We start from the raw sequence: 14,855 nt of genomic DNA, 5'->3' as shown, positions 1-14,855 counted from the left end.
AGGAGCCGCCGTTTTATGACTCTATAAAGACTCCAAACTTCTGGTAACAGTAACGCTATTTCTCAGTCCCTGAACTAAGTTTATGGTATTTATAAAAGCTGTCAATGTATTCTTTTTCATTACCTTCTTGAACTACTTCCCCAAATTGCAATGTATACCAACTTGTGCAAACTCATTTCTGTACTGATCGTATGTCAAACTCAGGGAGGGGATTTTGGATTCAATACTACATCAAATAACGTATTGGATATAGAAGATGATTATCCATCAAATTGATAAGCCTGGAAGACTGTCGATGTTTCAATATGTCAAAGGATTATGAAACTTCTCCTAACACAGCCAGATAGGACTGACTTAGGGAGTTTTTTGCCCAAAGGACTGTAAAACTGAAGGAGCTATCAGCCTATATTCATTTCATTTTGTGCACCTGTGCTTTTTCTACTGTCTTGTGTGAAAAAAAGGTCCCCAGATAAGTGCCATCACATCCCCTTGTAATGAGACTAATCATGTTCACCTTAATTGGCTAAATTAATTTCAGCTGTAGAGATAACTGAGCCGCAGAACTGCTTTGTTTGGAGGCAGTTTGACACACCAATGACTGTTGGCGGTATTTTACAGCACTTTTAAATGGATTTTATTTGTATTTATGTTGACTTTGAGCCTCTCTTCCCCACGCTAGGTAACATCCGGAACACAGAGAAGCTGAGCTTTGACCGGCAGCAGCAGTACGAGATCCAGGTGACGGCGTGGGACTGCGGCCAGAAGAGAGCCCTGCACAGCGTCCCGGTCCGCATCGACGTCAAGCCTGTCTGCAAACCCGGCTGGCAAGGTGGGTCCCCGTCACACATTCATGCCGTGATTTCAGGCAGTTCTGAGTGAGCAACAGCCACAAACACAGATGCAATTATTTGTGCACGACTGCTTAAGTTTGTACAATGAGCTCCTGGCTGTACAGCGTGTGCAGCATGAAGTCAGAGTTGTGTGTGTGGACATAAACACAGATGGGCTTATTTGCAGGGCTTTACTTCAGTGTGTGTGCTCTCACCTCTGAGTGTGTGGTAGTTTATTGTTCTCCTTGTGGGTGCTTATCACTTTTTACACCTGCCTTTCTATATTTCTCGATCCCTCTCTCTCTCAATCTCCACTTCAACTCCATCCCTGAGGGATTGGTCTGTCAAGTTTAGCCGGTGTGATCAACAGCACTTTACTAAGAGCACCGTGACACAGCCAACACGGCTCTTGGCACATGAGAGAGCAGTCGTGGCAGCCTTAACAAGGCCCAGAGTAATGCAAAGACAAGTGTCTGCAGTCAGTGCTACAGCAAAGATAGTGTATGGGAAAACAGCATATGCCGTTTAGACCTCTCAGAGAGGGCAGCAGCTCATGTGATGGAGGACGAACATGCAGCCAGGTGTGGCTTCACATGTCACTAACAGGGTGATTCATAACCTGGATTTCTTTGGCGTTGAGCCAATACGGTCCCGCAGGACGAGATGTTAGCGGGCTGGTGATAAACAGCGGTGAATGAGACCCTGGCAGCGTCTCAGTGAACAGCCACTGCGGATGAAACGTTCAAGTTTGGGATCTTAAATCAAGAATGAACATCGATTCATTTTTCAGCAAGAAAATAAATGATTTAAGGAAAGTCTTGAAACTCCTAACATCAGTCATTTCTAGCCTGAATTATTTCTTCTTCACTTTTTGCAGAGTAGAAACAACTCCCCGAGACGAGGGACTGATTTTTAAGATTAAGAGGAATTAAGATCACTGATTCTAAAAGAAACAATGAGAGGTAAAAGTTTTACTTCTGTGCTCTACCCTTTAAAATGACTACGTGTGAGGAGTTCAAAGTCACCGTGGCAGCACTTGGCAGCACGCTGTGTTGTGGGTTATGTGCCTTAACGCCGAGGGGCGAAGTTACAAACAAGTGAAATCACAGATTTCACGACGAACTATGAAAGAAACTACAGACACACACACAAGAGAGGGAGCTACACAAATCAAATTTTCTAACATCAAACACAGCCAAACTTTTGAGATGCATTGATCTCATCTTCACGGAGCTGCTGTGGGAGTGTGTGCGACTTGTTATGTCTGCACACAACACGGGTGTGACATTAACTCCCTCTCTAGGCTCTCAGCGATAATCCTGTCTCTGAAGCGTGTTTGCAATATTTTTCCTGTCAGTGCATTTACACGATTATGGTGAGAAGATACACAGAAAAACACACGAGCGCGGATACACCTCCCCCCAGATGAAAGGGCAGTCGTCCCTGTGAGCGTTGTTTGGCAGCAGGGATGAAGGTAAGGATGGGGGGGGGGAGTAAATGCCATGGCCACAGATCAGGGGGTAATTAACAGCGCTAGTGTTGTTTGCATTAGTAAATGCCATGGCCACAGATCAGGGGGTATTTAACAGCGCTAGTGTTGTTTGCATTAAAGGGGCCCTATCATGCTTTCCTGTAGTGTGTTATATAGGTTTTAGTGCATGTAAATGGATCTGAAAAGGCTGAAATCCCTGTGTTCCCTCCAGCTCAACTCCTTTTGCTTTACTTCCTCAACATATTGACATCACCATGTAACACTCGCGCTTCTATTGGCTAGCGCTCCAACACTTTGTACGTGACAGGATAAGAGGCGGGGCATCTCTTACAGAGTCGGCCAGCTAACCAATCAGAGCAGACTAGGCCCTGGTTTCAGACAGAGGGTGGAAAGAGGAGCTGCAGCACAGGCAGTATGAGAAAAATAAAGAGCTTTTTGAACATTAAAGCATGGAGACATGTCCCAGGAGAGACAAAATACAAATATGAAGCTGTAAATGAGCAGAATATGGCCCCTTTAAAGGCAGGCTACTATAGGAATGTCAAAGCTATCACACAGAACATGTTTTCCTAGTAAAACAACAATAACATGTCTGTTAAAATTAGCTGTGGTTGTTTTTGCTGTGGACAGGACGCCGAACGAATCACGCCTTTACAGACCGTATATAATAGGTCCTCAATGGACTTGAGGAAACTCATTTCACCGACTTGTAGTGTCTGTTTACCAAGACAAATGCACAGTCACATAAGTGAGGGTAGCATCACCTTATAAGCTGTTCTTTTGCTTATTTACAACCATACTACAATAGGCCCTGTGTGCACAAGCTCCTAGGGATCTAGTGAGAGCCTCCTCCCAGAGTTTAATCGAAAAACCCTCCCAATACTTAAAAAATGTGTTCACGACAACCATATCCTGACATCACATAACCGCTTTCATAACACCTGGCTTGTTTTGCCCTCTTGCCTTTTATTATCCAATGAGCCACTTTATGTCTGTTTGAAATTGTTTTGTTTCACCATGAACATAAACGTGAAGATGTTTGCTCTCAGACTGCGTTTCAACGAGCTTAAACACTCAATCTGACAGCTGTAGAGCGTGGAGGACGACACACGCATGGAGATAAAAGTGAAACACTCATTGTCTGCCACGCCGATTTGCTCAAACAAATGGGCTTTTCAGTGTTTGTTATGACAGTTTCATGATGGAAAACATGGCAAAAAAAACAAGCGTCTCCTCCACTTTCCACAGCCACGTCGCAGTTGGTCTCCTGAAAAGTGCAAATATTTTCAATTTGTAGGGACAACAGAAAGAGAAGCAACCACTCAGAAAAGGTGCAATGTGGACACAGGACACACAACCTTTTATAAGAACACCCAAAGGAGCAATTCTGCTTAATAATGAGCGGCACGTCTTTGATGGAGCTGCAGCAGGCAGCTGTTTTCAATTAAAAAGCTTTAAAAGCAACTGACTACCTGCTCCTTATCAAACAGCACGCTGACTAAAGACGGTGACTAACAGGTGGATGTAGTGAAGCAGGATGAAGTCAGAGTGCCAGATATTCCGCTCAGGAGATGACAGTCACCAATTTCTATTAGCAGATGCATATGAAGGCAGAATCTGTAGGCGACGGGACAAGATGTTAGTTTCAGAAGCATTATTGTTTTGGTTAGTAGGCACAGAAGAGTGGACAAGGATACTTTGGTCATGTTTTAGGATTCTTTGGCCATGTTTTAGAATACTTTGGTCATGTTTTATGATTCTTTGGTCATGTCTGAGCATGCTTTGGTCATGTCTGAGCATGCTTTGGTTAAATACTGATGCACAGTCGGTGTGAAGAGCAAAAGAGGGTAGAACACATTGGCGGAAATTCACTTTCATATTCAATCAGCTGTAATAGGATTTACCTTCGAGTTAGCTTTTAAACTATGGATGAATCTGAAAACAAAAGACATTTCAGTTCCCCCAATGACTCATCAAATCCAACGGGTTGTGAGATTGGAAGAGAGCAAACACAGAGCTAAAAGACAGTGTCTATTGGTCTTACATTGATCAGGTGGACAGAAAGTCAACTTCTAAGATCCCTGAGAACAGCAGCGATGTGTCAACGCACGTCAATCAGTGGTAGCTCGAGTCCTCTGGTGTTTGTGGTACATCGATGCGAATGCCATCCTGTACTCAAACGGGAGACTCATTCGTCCGGTTCTACCAGGGAACAGTGACTGGTTACCATCGTGCAAGAACACTGTTTTGGATGTCAGGATTCGCTCATGTTTGTGGCCTCTGACATGGTGTCTGGGAACTTGATTTGCTTGATTCTCTTCCTGCTCAAGATGTCGCATACTCTTTCGTTGGGCTCCTCTCAGAGTGTCGTATAGTAAATGTTATTGTGGTAGCATTTGCTTACATGGAAACTACATTGCGTGCCCTGACAATTGGAGACAACAGGGGAAAAGGCCAACACTATATCATGCTTGTCTTTTCTGTTTTTTATCCTGCAAGTCCAAAACCATTTAAAGCTTCTAAAAGTTTTTTCAGCAAGTGCTATCTTGTCTGTTCATCTCCCTTCTTGTTGCTGTCCAAACACACACACACAAGTACAACTTATAATGGAACGAGTGGACAGAAAGCAGGATAAGTGAGCTTTTCTCTCCAGTCGATAGGATGGTTATCACTGTTTACATGTGAAACAGTTTGTTTCGAACACCAAATTAGAAAGTTTGACAGAAACTTTCATTTTCAATCTGGCAGCCCGCAGGCCAAACACCAGCAGTTTGAGAGATAACTTGAGAAATAAAAGCTTCATCTTTAAGTTTTCTTGTTACTTTGAATGGTTTAAATGAAAAAGTAGCCCTGCGTCATTATCCTCAGCTATAACTGTGAAGGAAATGCACCTTAATCACTTACAGCATGACGTTATTACATTCCATTAGGCATCAGACATCCTCTAATTGCCTTTCAGAGAATCATAATGTGGTTAAACATAAGTTCACAAAAAAGTACAGAAGAAGTGGCCCAATTCAAGTCCGTTACAGACAAAAGGTTTCTTCTCAGTCGCTTTTTAGCTCAGCTGCAGCGACGACATTGAAATCCTCGTCTTTCAACAACATTCCAGTACCCATCCACACCAGCAGCTGCCTGTGCTAAAAAGCTGATTTTACCAGGTTTATCTTTGCATTGCTTACCATCTCACTTTTATTTATTTTTTCAAAAGTTAGAATAATGAGAAAATAGTCGAAATAGTCAGAAATCTGAAAAATAATCAGAAAAAGTGATCATTTTGAAGACAGTCGAAATTCAAAAAAGTCTAAAATTGAAAAAAATATCTGAAGTTTGAAAAGAAAATCTAAACATTTGGGAGACAATAAGTGTGACATTTTTAAAAGAAGATGATAAAGGCCACATGAAGTAAGAAATACAATAATGAGAAAATACTGGGACATTTTTAAAAATTGAAATGTAGAAAAGAACGCAGAAATTCCAAAAATAAATGAATGAATATTTTGAAGAAATAGTCGGAAATTCGAAAAAGTTGATTTGAAACTATGATTGAAATGCACTCAAAATAGTTCAAACTACACGGAGCAGCATTGTTTCTGAGTGAGAAGATAAAAAGACACTGATAAATAAAGCTTTTAATATATGATCATGCAGCGACAGTTTGCTGGAAGGATGTCAGCGATGTGCTAGCAGTTAAATCGGCGATCATTTGAGGCACAGGAAATTGGACATGTTTCCTGTTTGAAGCGAGGAGCTGCATTTTCCCCTGGACTCTCCTGTGTGTGTGTGTGCGTGCGCGTGTGTGCGTGCGCGCGTGTGTGTGTGTGTGTGTGGCAGCCAATGGTCCTGATGTCTGATAAGAGTAGGAAGAGGATGAATTAAAGGAGGAGGAAGAAAAAGAAATGGCTCGGCACTTCCCGTTCCCATTTCCTCTAACCTCCTAGTCCTTTCTGGCCTCCTCTCTAATCTCACACGGAGGCTGTCTGGCTGCTGCTTTAGCACTTTTCATCCTCTCCCCGGTGTTATCTTGTTTACCCGTATTATATTCACCATTTCCTTTTTGCCATTTGTGTCCTTTATTTTGTCTGCTTTGTTCTCTTTCTTCTTCCCTTTGTTTTGTCTCATCTTTCCAGGTTCTTTAACTCATTTTAATGTTTGCATTGGGTGTTATTCTCTCCATCAGTCTTGCTTTTATTGTTCCACTAATAGTTAGAAGTACAAGTCCACTATTCTCCAGTGTTTCAATTCTCATCTCACATTTGTTTTGCAGTTACCCCGGATAACCTGCTTGTTCTCAATTTTAGTTCTCCAAAAAAAAACAATTTCACATCCACAAGCACCCTAGGACACACACACACACACACACACACACACACACACACACACACACACACACACACACAATTAACCTGTGTGAACCACCGGAAAATGTTGTAAATAAGAATGTGTGCTCGATATTTAAAGAGAGGAAACGGGTCGCTGATCTGTTGCCAACATTACAAGTTGATATCAATTAATCCTTCTAAAAATCATATGCATGAAGGAGTGGAAGATAATGAAGAGACACCACGTTGTGAGTAATGAGGACAATGGTTACATAAAAAGGAAATGTGTGTTTGTTCATGTTTGCAGAGTTACATGTACGAGAGGGAGGGGGAAATATAAATACCTCACCTGGACCTAACAAGTTGTAGAAACACCTCGCTGATCAATAACATGCACACGCAGACAGGAGCTGGACATAGCATTGGCACTAGTTAACGGTGCACACACACACACACACACACACACACACACACACACACACACACACCTCTATAAGAGCGATTACATCTCAGTTCACTCTTCTTGTCACTTTGCCTGTTGAGATTGGAGGTCCCTTTATGGTGCCACTGCAGCGTCAAAGGGACAGTGAGCGATCGTCATTACAAAGACAAAGAGAGGGAAAGGAAGTAAGGGAAGGAGACGGATTAACCAGCAGGGAGGGACTCTATCGGAGAGAAAACGGCAGATGAGTAGAAGGGAAAGATTAACGATGAGGGTTTAGGTCTGGGTGAAGGTTTTTCCCACTGGAGGAACTTCAGGTGTGAGGGTTTAGCATCGAAGGATATTGTCTTGGATGTTTTATGAATATAGAACAATGTAAAACTATCCCAGATCTGCTTATCATGTCACTATTATGTCATACCGATCTTACATATGCAAGAAAACCCTCTAAATATTATCTGGCTGATTCAAAATGCAAGTTTTTACTCCTTTGTTTGTTCGACAGAAGCTGCTTACAGGGATTGTTGTTAGCATCTGGTGTTAGCTAGCTATGCTCTGATAAAAGAAGCTGGAGGTATAGTTATGTCCTGTTGGGTCAGAGTCGTTAGGTGAGAGCGGCACTGCCCCCTCTAACGTCACAGCTCAGGTTAGTGAAGTAGAAAGCGCCTTTAGCTCTTTAGCTATAGCTAGCTAACGGTAGTCTAAGTTAGCGCAGTGGTTTTCAGACGTTTTTGCACCATTTATGAAATAACAAGTATTTCCATGGCAGACCTCTGTATGATTATTAAAGTTATGTAAATTGTATTATATTATAAAGCGTAAAAACAGGTGGAATAATTTAAATGGCGAAAATACAGTGTAGTAAGTTGAATATCCATCCATCCATCCATCCATCCATCCATCCATCTTCTCCCGCTTTTCCGTCAGGGTCGCGGAGGTAACAGCTCCAGCAGAGAGCCCCAAACTTTCCTTTCCCTGGCCACATCAACCAGCTCTGACTGGGGGATTCCAAGGCGCTCCCAGGCCACCAAAGAGATAGAATCCCTCCACCTGGTCCTAGGTCTACCCCTCGGTCTCTTCCCAGCTGGACGTGCCTGGAACACCTCCCTAGGGAGGCGCCCAGGTAGCATCCTCACTAGGTGCCCGAACCACCTCAACTGGCTCCTTTCAACGCGAAGGAGCAGCGGTTCTACTCCGAGTCCCTCCCGGATGACTGAACTTCTCACCTTATCCCTAAGGGAGATGCCAGCCACCCTGCGGAGAAATCCCATTTCGGCCGCTTGTATCGGCGATCTCGTTCTTTCGGTCATGACCCATCCTTCATGACCATAGGTGAGGGTAGGAACGAAGATGGCCCGGTAGACAGAGAGCTTTGCCTTCTGGCTCAGCTCTCTTTTCGTCACAACGGTGCGGTAAAGCGACTGCAGTACCGCTCCCGCTGCTCCGATTCTCCGGCCCATCTCACGCTCCATTGTTCCCTCACTCATAATAAGTTGAATATTCATGAATAAAAGTGAAGAAACGAGGTAAAAATGGGACAGTTTATCGTTGTTGTGAGTTTTGTTTGAAAAGAAGGACAGGTTTCTTTCAATTGTTATTTTTATTTATTTTATTTTTTCAATGCTGTTTGAATGATAGACATGTGTAAGGGTTGTAGAACCCCCGTTCTGACATTAATAGCTTCTTATATTTCCTCTTAAATTGCACCAGATGGATGCATCTTCCTTTTAAAACGTAAGAAATTACTTTCCGGGAGAACGAGCTCCTGGACCACCCTAGAGGTTCTAATGTCCAACCCTCTCCTTAAAACATGTTCACATGGCTTTGGACACGAAGAAGTGGAAAACCGTACAATGTCACTTGATCCTAACAATGCCCCTGGGGTTGAGTCGGGCTAGAATCATGTAGACATGTAGTCAGACAGCTGTGATGTTTCCAGTCACTGTGCAGTCATGTTCTGGCCCTGAACTGTGGCTCTGGATGGTGAGCAGCATTTTGTAAAACCTTCCTGTGGGGAGGCGGCCCGCGGGGCTGCAGGGATTACACACACCATCCTCGCTTTCCCTCGGGGTCTCCTGTGAGGATACAGAGGATGTCGGGGGGGTTCGCTCAGTGTGCTGCCATCACGAGCGTCATGGTGGAAATAAAAGACAGAGCACAGAGAAGGCGGGGAAAAGCACTTTTTCGCCGCTTTTCTTTTTTAAGCGTCTCCACTCTAACACCAGGGATTAAATTGTCATTTTCAATCGATCTTCAAAGGGGGTTAAAGAATTAAAGTCGACTCGACATGAAATTGGGGTCTTTTAAAGAGGCTTTACAAAGAATCCAGCAGGAGGGGGAAAAAGGCCAATTTTATTGCAAATTATCCCATTAGAGACTTCTGTAAGACGGCTGTAATAAAAAGATGGTCCTCAGGTGCTGCACAGAACAGGTTGTGGTGCCAGATGATATTTATCATACTTAGGATGTTTTTAAACTTGTTAAGACACAATTTGTTTATGCATTAGGATAATATATACACCTCCCATTTATTATGAAACACTTAGAGGTCCCCTATTATTCAAAATGCACATTTTAATGTCTTTAATACATGTATTCTGTATGTCTCCCCTGTGTGTTATGAGACTCAGAAAGTGTCATCCAAATCTCTCTTCCCCCCCCTGGGATCCAAGTATGTGAAAGCCGCTCAAAACAAATGGGTGATTTAGGTCTCGGTTCAAAGTTCCTCTTTGACTTCATTTGTGGGTTGTACGGCATTAGCAGCAAACCAACCACGGTAAGCCCCCGCCCACCCTCTTACCTGAATCCCCTCCCGCTGATCCTTGTCTCTGCCTGTGGACATTGTGAAACGAGAGCCAGGAACGCGTCCGCAAAGGGGGCGTGGCCAGCAGCAGCTCATTAGCATTTAAAGCTACAGACACACAATCAGCACTTTGGGAACAGGGCTGAAACAGAGGGGTTTATGGGGCATGGTATAATTCATGATCTGTTTGATATTTGGAGCACTTGGACCTGTAATATATTCTTGAAATACAGTTTAATACATGACCTTTTAGATAAATCAAATCAGACAAATCAAAGTTTAAACATGGGGGGTTTTTTTATCTCCCAATTCCCTTTGCATGATGTATGTTCTATTTAACACTGTGCGTCATCATTGTACACCTTTTCTGATTGCTGGTTTAATACTACCCTAAAGTGATTCATGATGTCAGAGCTTCAATGACACTTTTGATGCTCCTGCAAATCAGTGAGTGCCTAGTCTGTAACCAACTGAATATTAATGTTTTTTTGGCCAGTTAAGGTCACAAGACACAACGATGAGATGTTATCAAATCACCTTTAAGGTTATAAGACAGACTTAATAGCAGGGAGCAACATTAGCACTTGTCCTGTTGGTGCCATAACAGCCACTACATGCTCCAGAAAATCTCCTACCACGCTTCCATCATGAACAGGAAAGGAAGAAATATTCCCCTCTAATCCATTTTCTCATAAAGTTTCTGAGTTGTTATTACTTTTTTTCTGAGCCATCACCTTTAAAAGCACTACATTTTTCTCTTCCGATCTTTGCGCTCCACGAAACAGAGCACTCAGGAAGGGAAAAACTAGTTAAGTCTCTCCTTAGGCGCTCAAAGGGCATGCATGAAGGCATTAAAATGAATGCTTTTGGGCCATGGCTGGGTAAAAGAGACGGCCAGGAGAGATCAGGAGGATGGCACTCACTGGAGGAGGGAGATGGAAGAGGACAGAGGTGGAGAGCAAAGGGAAAAAGGGGAGCAGAGTGCTCTTTTAAATGGAAATTGGCTCCTCCACTGATGGCAGGGACGAGTAATGACGACCCCCCCCCCTGACTACTAGAACGTTTTGTCAGCATTTTTGCATGCACACACACACACACACACACACACACACACACACACACGTTTAAAAGCATGCAAGAACTTACTGATGACACACATGCACACGCTCGGTCTTCCACACCCTCCAGAGACGGGGAACAGCGTGAAAGTGTGATGATGCATCATTTTCTTAAGCACCTCGATCCATCTTCCCTTCCTCTCCATCTTTCACTCTCTGCTCTGCACACCCTTCATTTTAGGGAGAACGTTGCAAACTTACCTCAGCTGTATGTACGCACACGGTGCATATACAGTATACTGTGTGTGTGTGTGTGTGTGTGTGTGTGTGTGTGTGTGTGTGTGTGTGTGTGTGTGTGTGTGTGTGTGTGTGTGTGTGTGTGTGTGTGTGTGTGTGTGTGTGTGTGTGTGTGTGTGTGTGTGTCTGAGGTCATGCAGAATAACAAATCAATGAGAGTGCCTCAGTGTTACATGTTGTTGAGTCTCTCATAATAAAGAATGACATGCAAGAATACACTTGCAATCAAAGCGCAGGAGCAAAACATGAAGAACTTACGCAACATCGTAGTAGAGAACATGTTGCCCACGTACAAAAAGTACGAGACGTTCTGAAACGAGAGCCCAGTTCGCTCCGACTGATAAACCAGCCCTGTTGTAATTGGTGAATCTCTTTGAGATGTCCCGCCCCTTAGCCTATCACGTACAAAGTGTTGGAGCGCCAGCCAGTAGAAGTGTGAGTGTTGCATAGCGTAGACAATGGAGTCCAATGGAGACGGTGGCACGGGTGGTGTGGGAGAGAAACTCCCTCTGGAGGAAACACAGGGATTTCAGCCTTTGCAGACCATTTACATGCACCAAAACTTACATAAAACACTGCAGGAAAAGTAAAACCCCAACAGGCACTAAGAATAATGCAAACACAGAAGCATATTTCATTGCACTGCAGAAGTACATCTTCAAAATGAGATTTAAATATTCAGTTTGAACTAGTAGCCTCCATATACAATGGCTGCCAGAATGATGCATGAGGTCCATCTGGAATACCATAATTAAGCACAGTAAAACTATATTGACAAGAGTTAAAAAACACAATAATGATGCCAGTACCCTGTGGTCATAGCTTCTTAATGGGCACACATTAAGAATCGGCGGTAACACAGCCACTCCTCAGGGATAATGAAGTAGTACTTATAAATATATACGGTAGAGAAGAGAATTCAAAGTAAACATTGAGAACAAATATACAGGCTACAGTGAGCTGTCAAAAAAACCCATAGAAGTTTGTATTCCTGGCGATGATCACAGCCCCGGTGAGAGGTTTTCTACTTCCTCATGTTTTTTCATGTCCGCCCTACTCGCTCTGCTGCTCGTCTTCCTCTCTCTTATTCACAATAAAAGAGAAACTGCTGGGCACTTTGTGTGAGTTCTGCTCCGAATTCTGCACGCACGCACACACACGCACACACACACACACACAATTCAACAGAGACGTAAAAATCTTCCCGCTAAACCCACACTGCTTCTGAGACAGCTGGGCTTCAGTGTACGTCTGTGTGTTCTGAATGACTGACTGTAGGCCTCCCAATCACATCGTGCAAGTACTTTCTGTGTGATTTATGGATGTTATTGTAGATGTGTGTGTGGGTTTGTGCTGTCAGTGGGTCAGTGGCAGTCCTACAGACACTCCTAAACAGGAATACATTATTTAGCAGGGACACAAATGCAGCCCGGCAGTGACTTTACACGAACCGCTGCTTCATACATGACATCAGGTCTTAAATAAACCCTTTAATGAAGGCTGAGTGAACACACACACACACACACAATTCCCAGGATGAAACTTAAACTATAAAGTGTGTGGAGGTGTTGAACAGGGTTCGTAAACACCGACTAACTCTTGTTTTACCCTGACATTTAAAGTGTGATCATAACAGTATCCAATAATACAATTTGACTTGAAGTAAAACTAAAATACCACTGCCAAATATGTATCAGTGATGTGAAACTCTTTCTAGGGGTCTTATAGAAACAGAGGCTTTCGCTTTGTGGGTATGCAACCCAAATGTGTCTTTTGGTGTAAAACCACATCTGCTTCTGTATTTGGTCTCGTGATTTGTTTTAACGATAAGCTGCACCCATGGCCCGTAACTCACTTTACTTCCAACCAGCGGGCCCGTTACCCCATTATATCGGAGAGCTGTGCACTTCACACCCTCTGTTGACATCCATCAGCAGCTTCACGGTGGGGTCAGTCACGAGCCCAGCGGACTGTTTGTAGAAGGAGCAGCGGCCAGAATCAGTTCACTACTTTTGGTACTCTCAGCAACGCACACACCCATCTCCATATGATCCCACTAGGCATTTAAAGCACTGCTGATACAGACGGTTAAAAAACATAGCGAGTAATCTGAAGCTTTTTTTCAGCTTTTCAGTCATTTTGGGTGCGTTCTTTTATTCAATCATGTGCTCCTCGCTAAAATGAGACAGTTGAAGAAACAGAGCGTTAATGAACGACTTAGCTTAATGCATGAAAGGAAAACGTCGACCTCAGTGTGTGACAGCAGATTAAAAGAGCCAATAATGCACACACCCGGGGTGGGGGGGGGGGGGCTGCAAACACAACAGAAGCTGCAGGATGTAATGCTCCTGTAGACTTTCAGGAACCAAAACAACAGAGCGCACCTACAGCAGACTATGTACTACTGATCATGACTGCCAGGAAATATGGCCGATATTTTCAGGCTTTCTATAACCTTTTCTGTCATGTGTTTAATCATGCATGCTAAGAATACTGCATATCAATGGTTGCTATACAAAATACCACACAACTTTGTGAGCCTGTAATGAGCTAAATGCTAACGTGCTAACAGTCTCACCAATAAAATGCTGATGGCTGAAAATCTTTATGGTCAGCTTACATGAAAATGTGGCTTTATAAATACTTGCGTTAGGATAAATAAAGCCCAGAAAAGTGTCAGAAGGTTTGGACACAACTTCCATAACAATACTGCCCATTTCTGATTTGATGTTATTATTCCACGTACATTGCAATAGTAAACTGCACATGCCTTTGTTGGTATATCCAAATTTCATGTACATAATTGTCTGTCTTAAAGTATAATAGTTTAAATTGGGGTTTTTTTGTCGTTGTTTTTTTTACTAACTGTCTTTATGTGTGTAGCATGTTTACATATCTTAGCTAAGCTTCATATAAAAAGAGCAGCAGTCATGAATATACAATAGTCACTTGTTTAGTAAGATGACAGAAGAACAAATGAAATGTCTCCAGAAGTTTTTCTCATTAAAACAAATCATCAAAAGCAAAAAGGATGAACTGTTCATGTCGCTCTGGTATGTGCAGTGTGCAGCTCCACCAGCTGTCTCGTGGCCTTCTGTATAACCGTACTGCCTGTGTTACTATTCTTGTGAGTTTGCCCCTAGTCCCTAAACTCATGTACCAGCATGTGGTGCTGAATAAGAATTTCTACTAGAGGGCTGTAAACCCTCCTCAACACTTCTTAGCTCATGTCAAAGTTGTATTGCCTTCTGTAAAAAAGTCTGGGTTTTGGGAATAACAAGTTTCCTCAATATTTAAAACTACCCAACGTCGGCAATCAATTTTAATTGGCTGACATATTAGCTGCCGACCCGTGTTGCTGATAAGTTATTTTTAGTGCGTTCATGAGCTTAGTACTCATTTGACACGATTTCTGATAGACGTTATGCGTTATATGCTATGTCAAATATTGAAAACAATACTGTCATGTCATCTGCTTATAAAGAGACCCGAGTTTGCCGTCGTAGATGTAGATTTGATATATTAACAAACAAAAGGGAGGCAGATGAAATCAGATCAGATTTTACAAAGTTAATGTGATAAAAGGTCTGAACGTTTAGTTTGTGAACGCC

General features: G+C 42.9%; 1 protein-coding gene across 1 annotated transcript in view; it reads left to right on the top strand.

The window, feature by feature from the left end:
- LOC134880335 (calsyntenin-2-like) overlaps positions 1-14,855 on the top strand; it is a 260,050-nt gene that overhangs the window by 185,680 nt on the left and 59,515 nt on the right. The window contains exon 5 of the mRNA XM_063907247.1: positions 680-829. Within this exon, the coding sequence (XP_063763317.1) occupies positions 680-829 (150 nt within the window). The remainder of the gene's footprint in view (positions 1-679; positions 830-14,855) is intronic.

The sequence above is a fragment of the Eleginops maclovinus genome, chromosome 18, assembly GCF_036324505.1.
Source record: "Eleginops maclovinus isolate JMC-PN-2008 ecotype Puerto Natales chromosome 18, JC_Emac_rtc_rv5, whole genome shotgun sequence".
Classification (NCBI taxonomy): Eukaryota; Metazoa; Chordata; class Actinopteri; order Perciformes; family Eleginopidae; genus Eleginops; species Eleginops maclovinus.
Note: the sequence above shows the minus strand (reverse complement) of the source record. Positions and strands in the feature narration are given on the sequence as shown.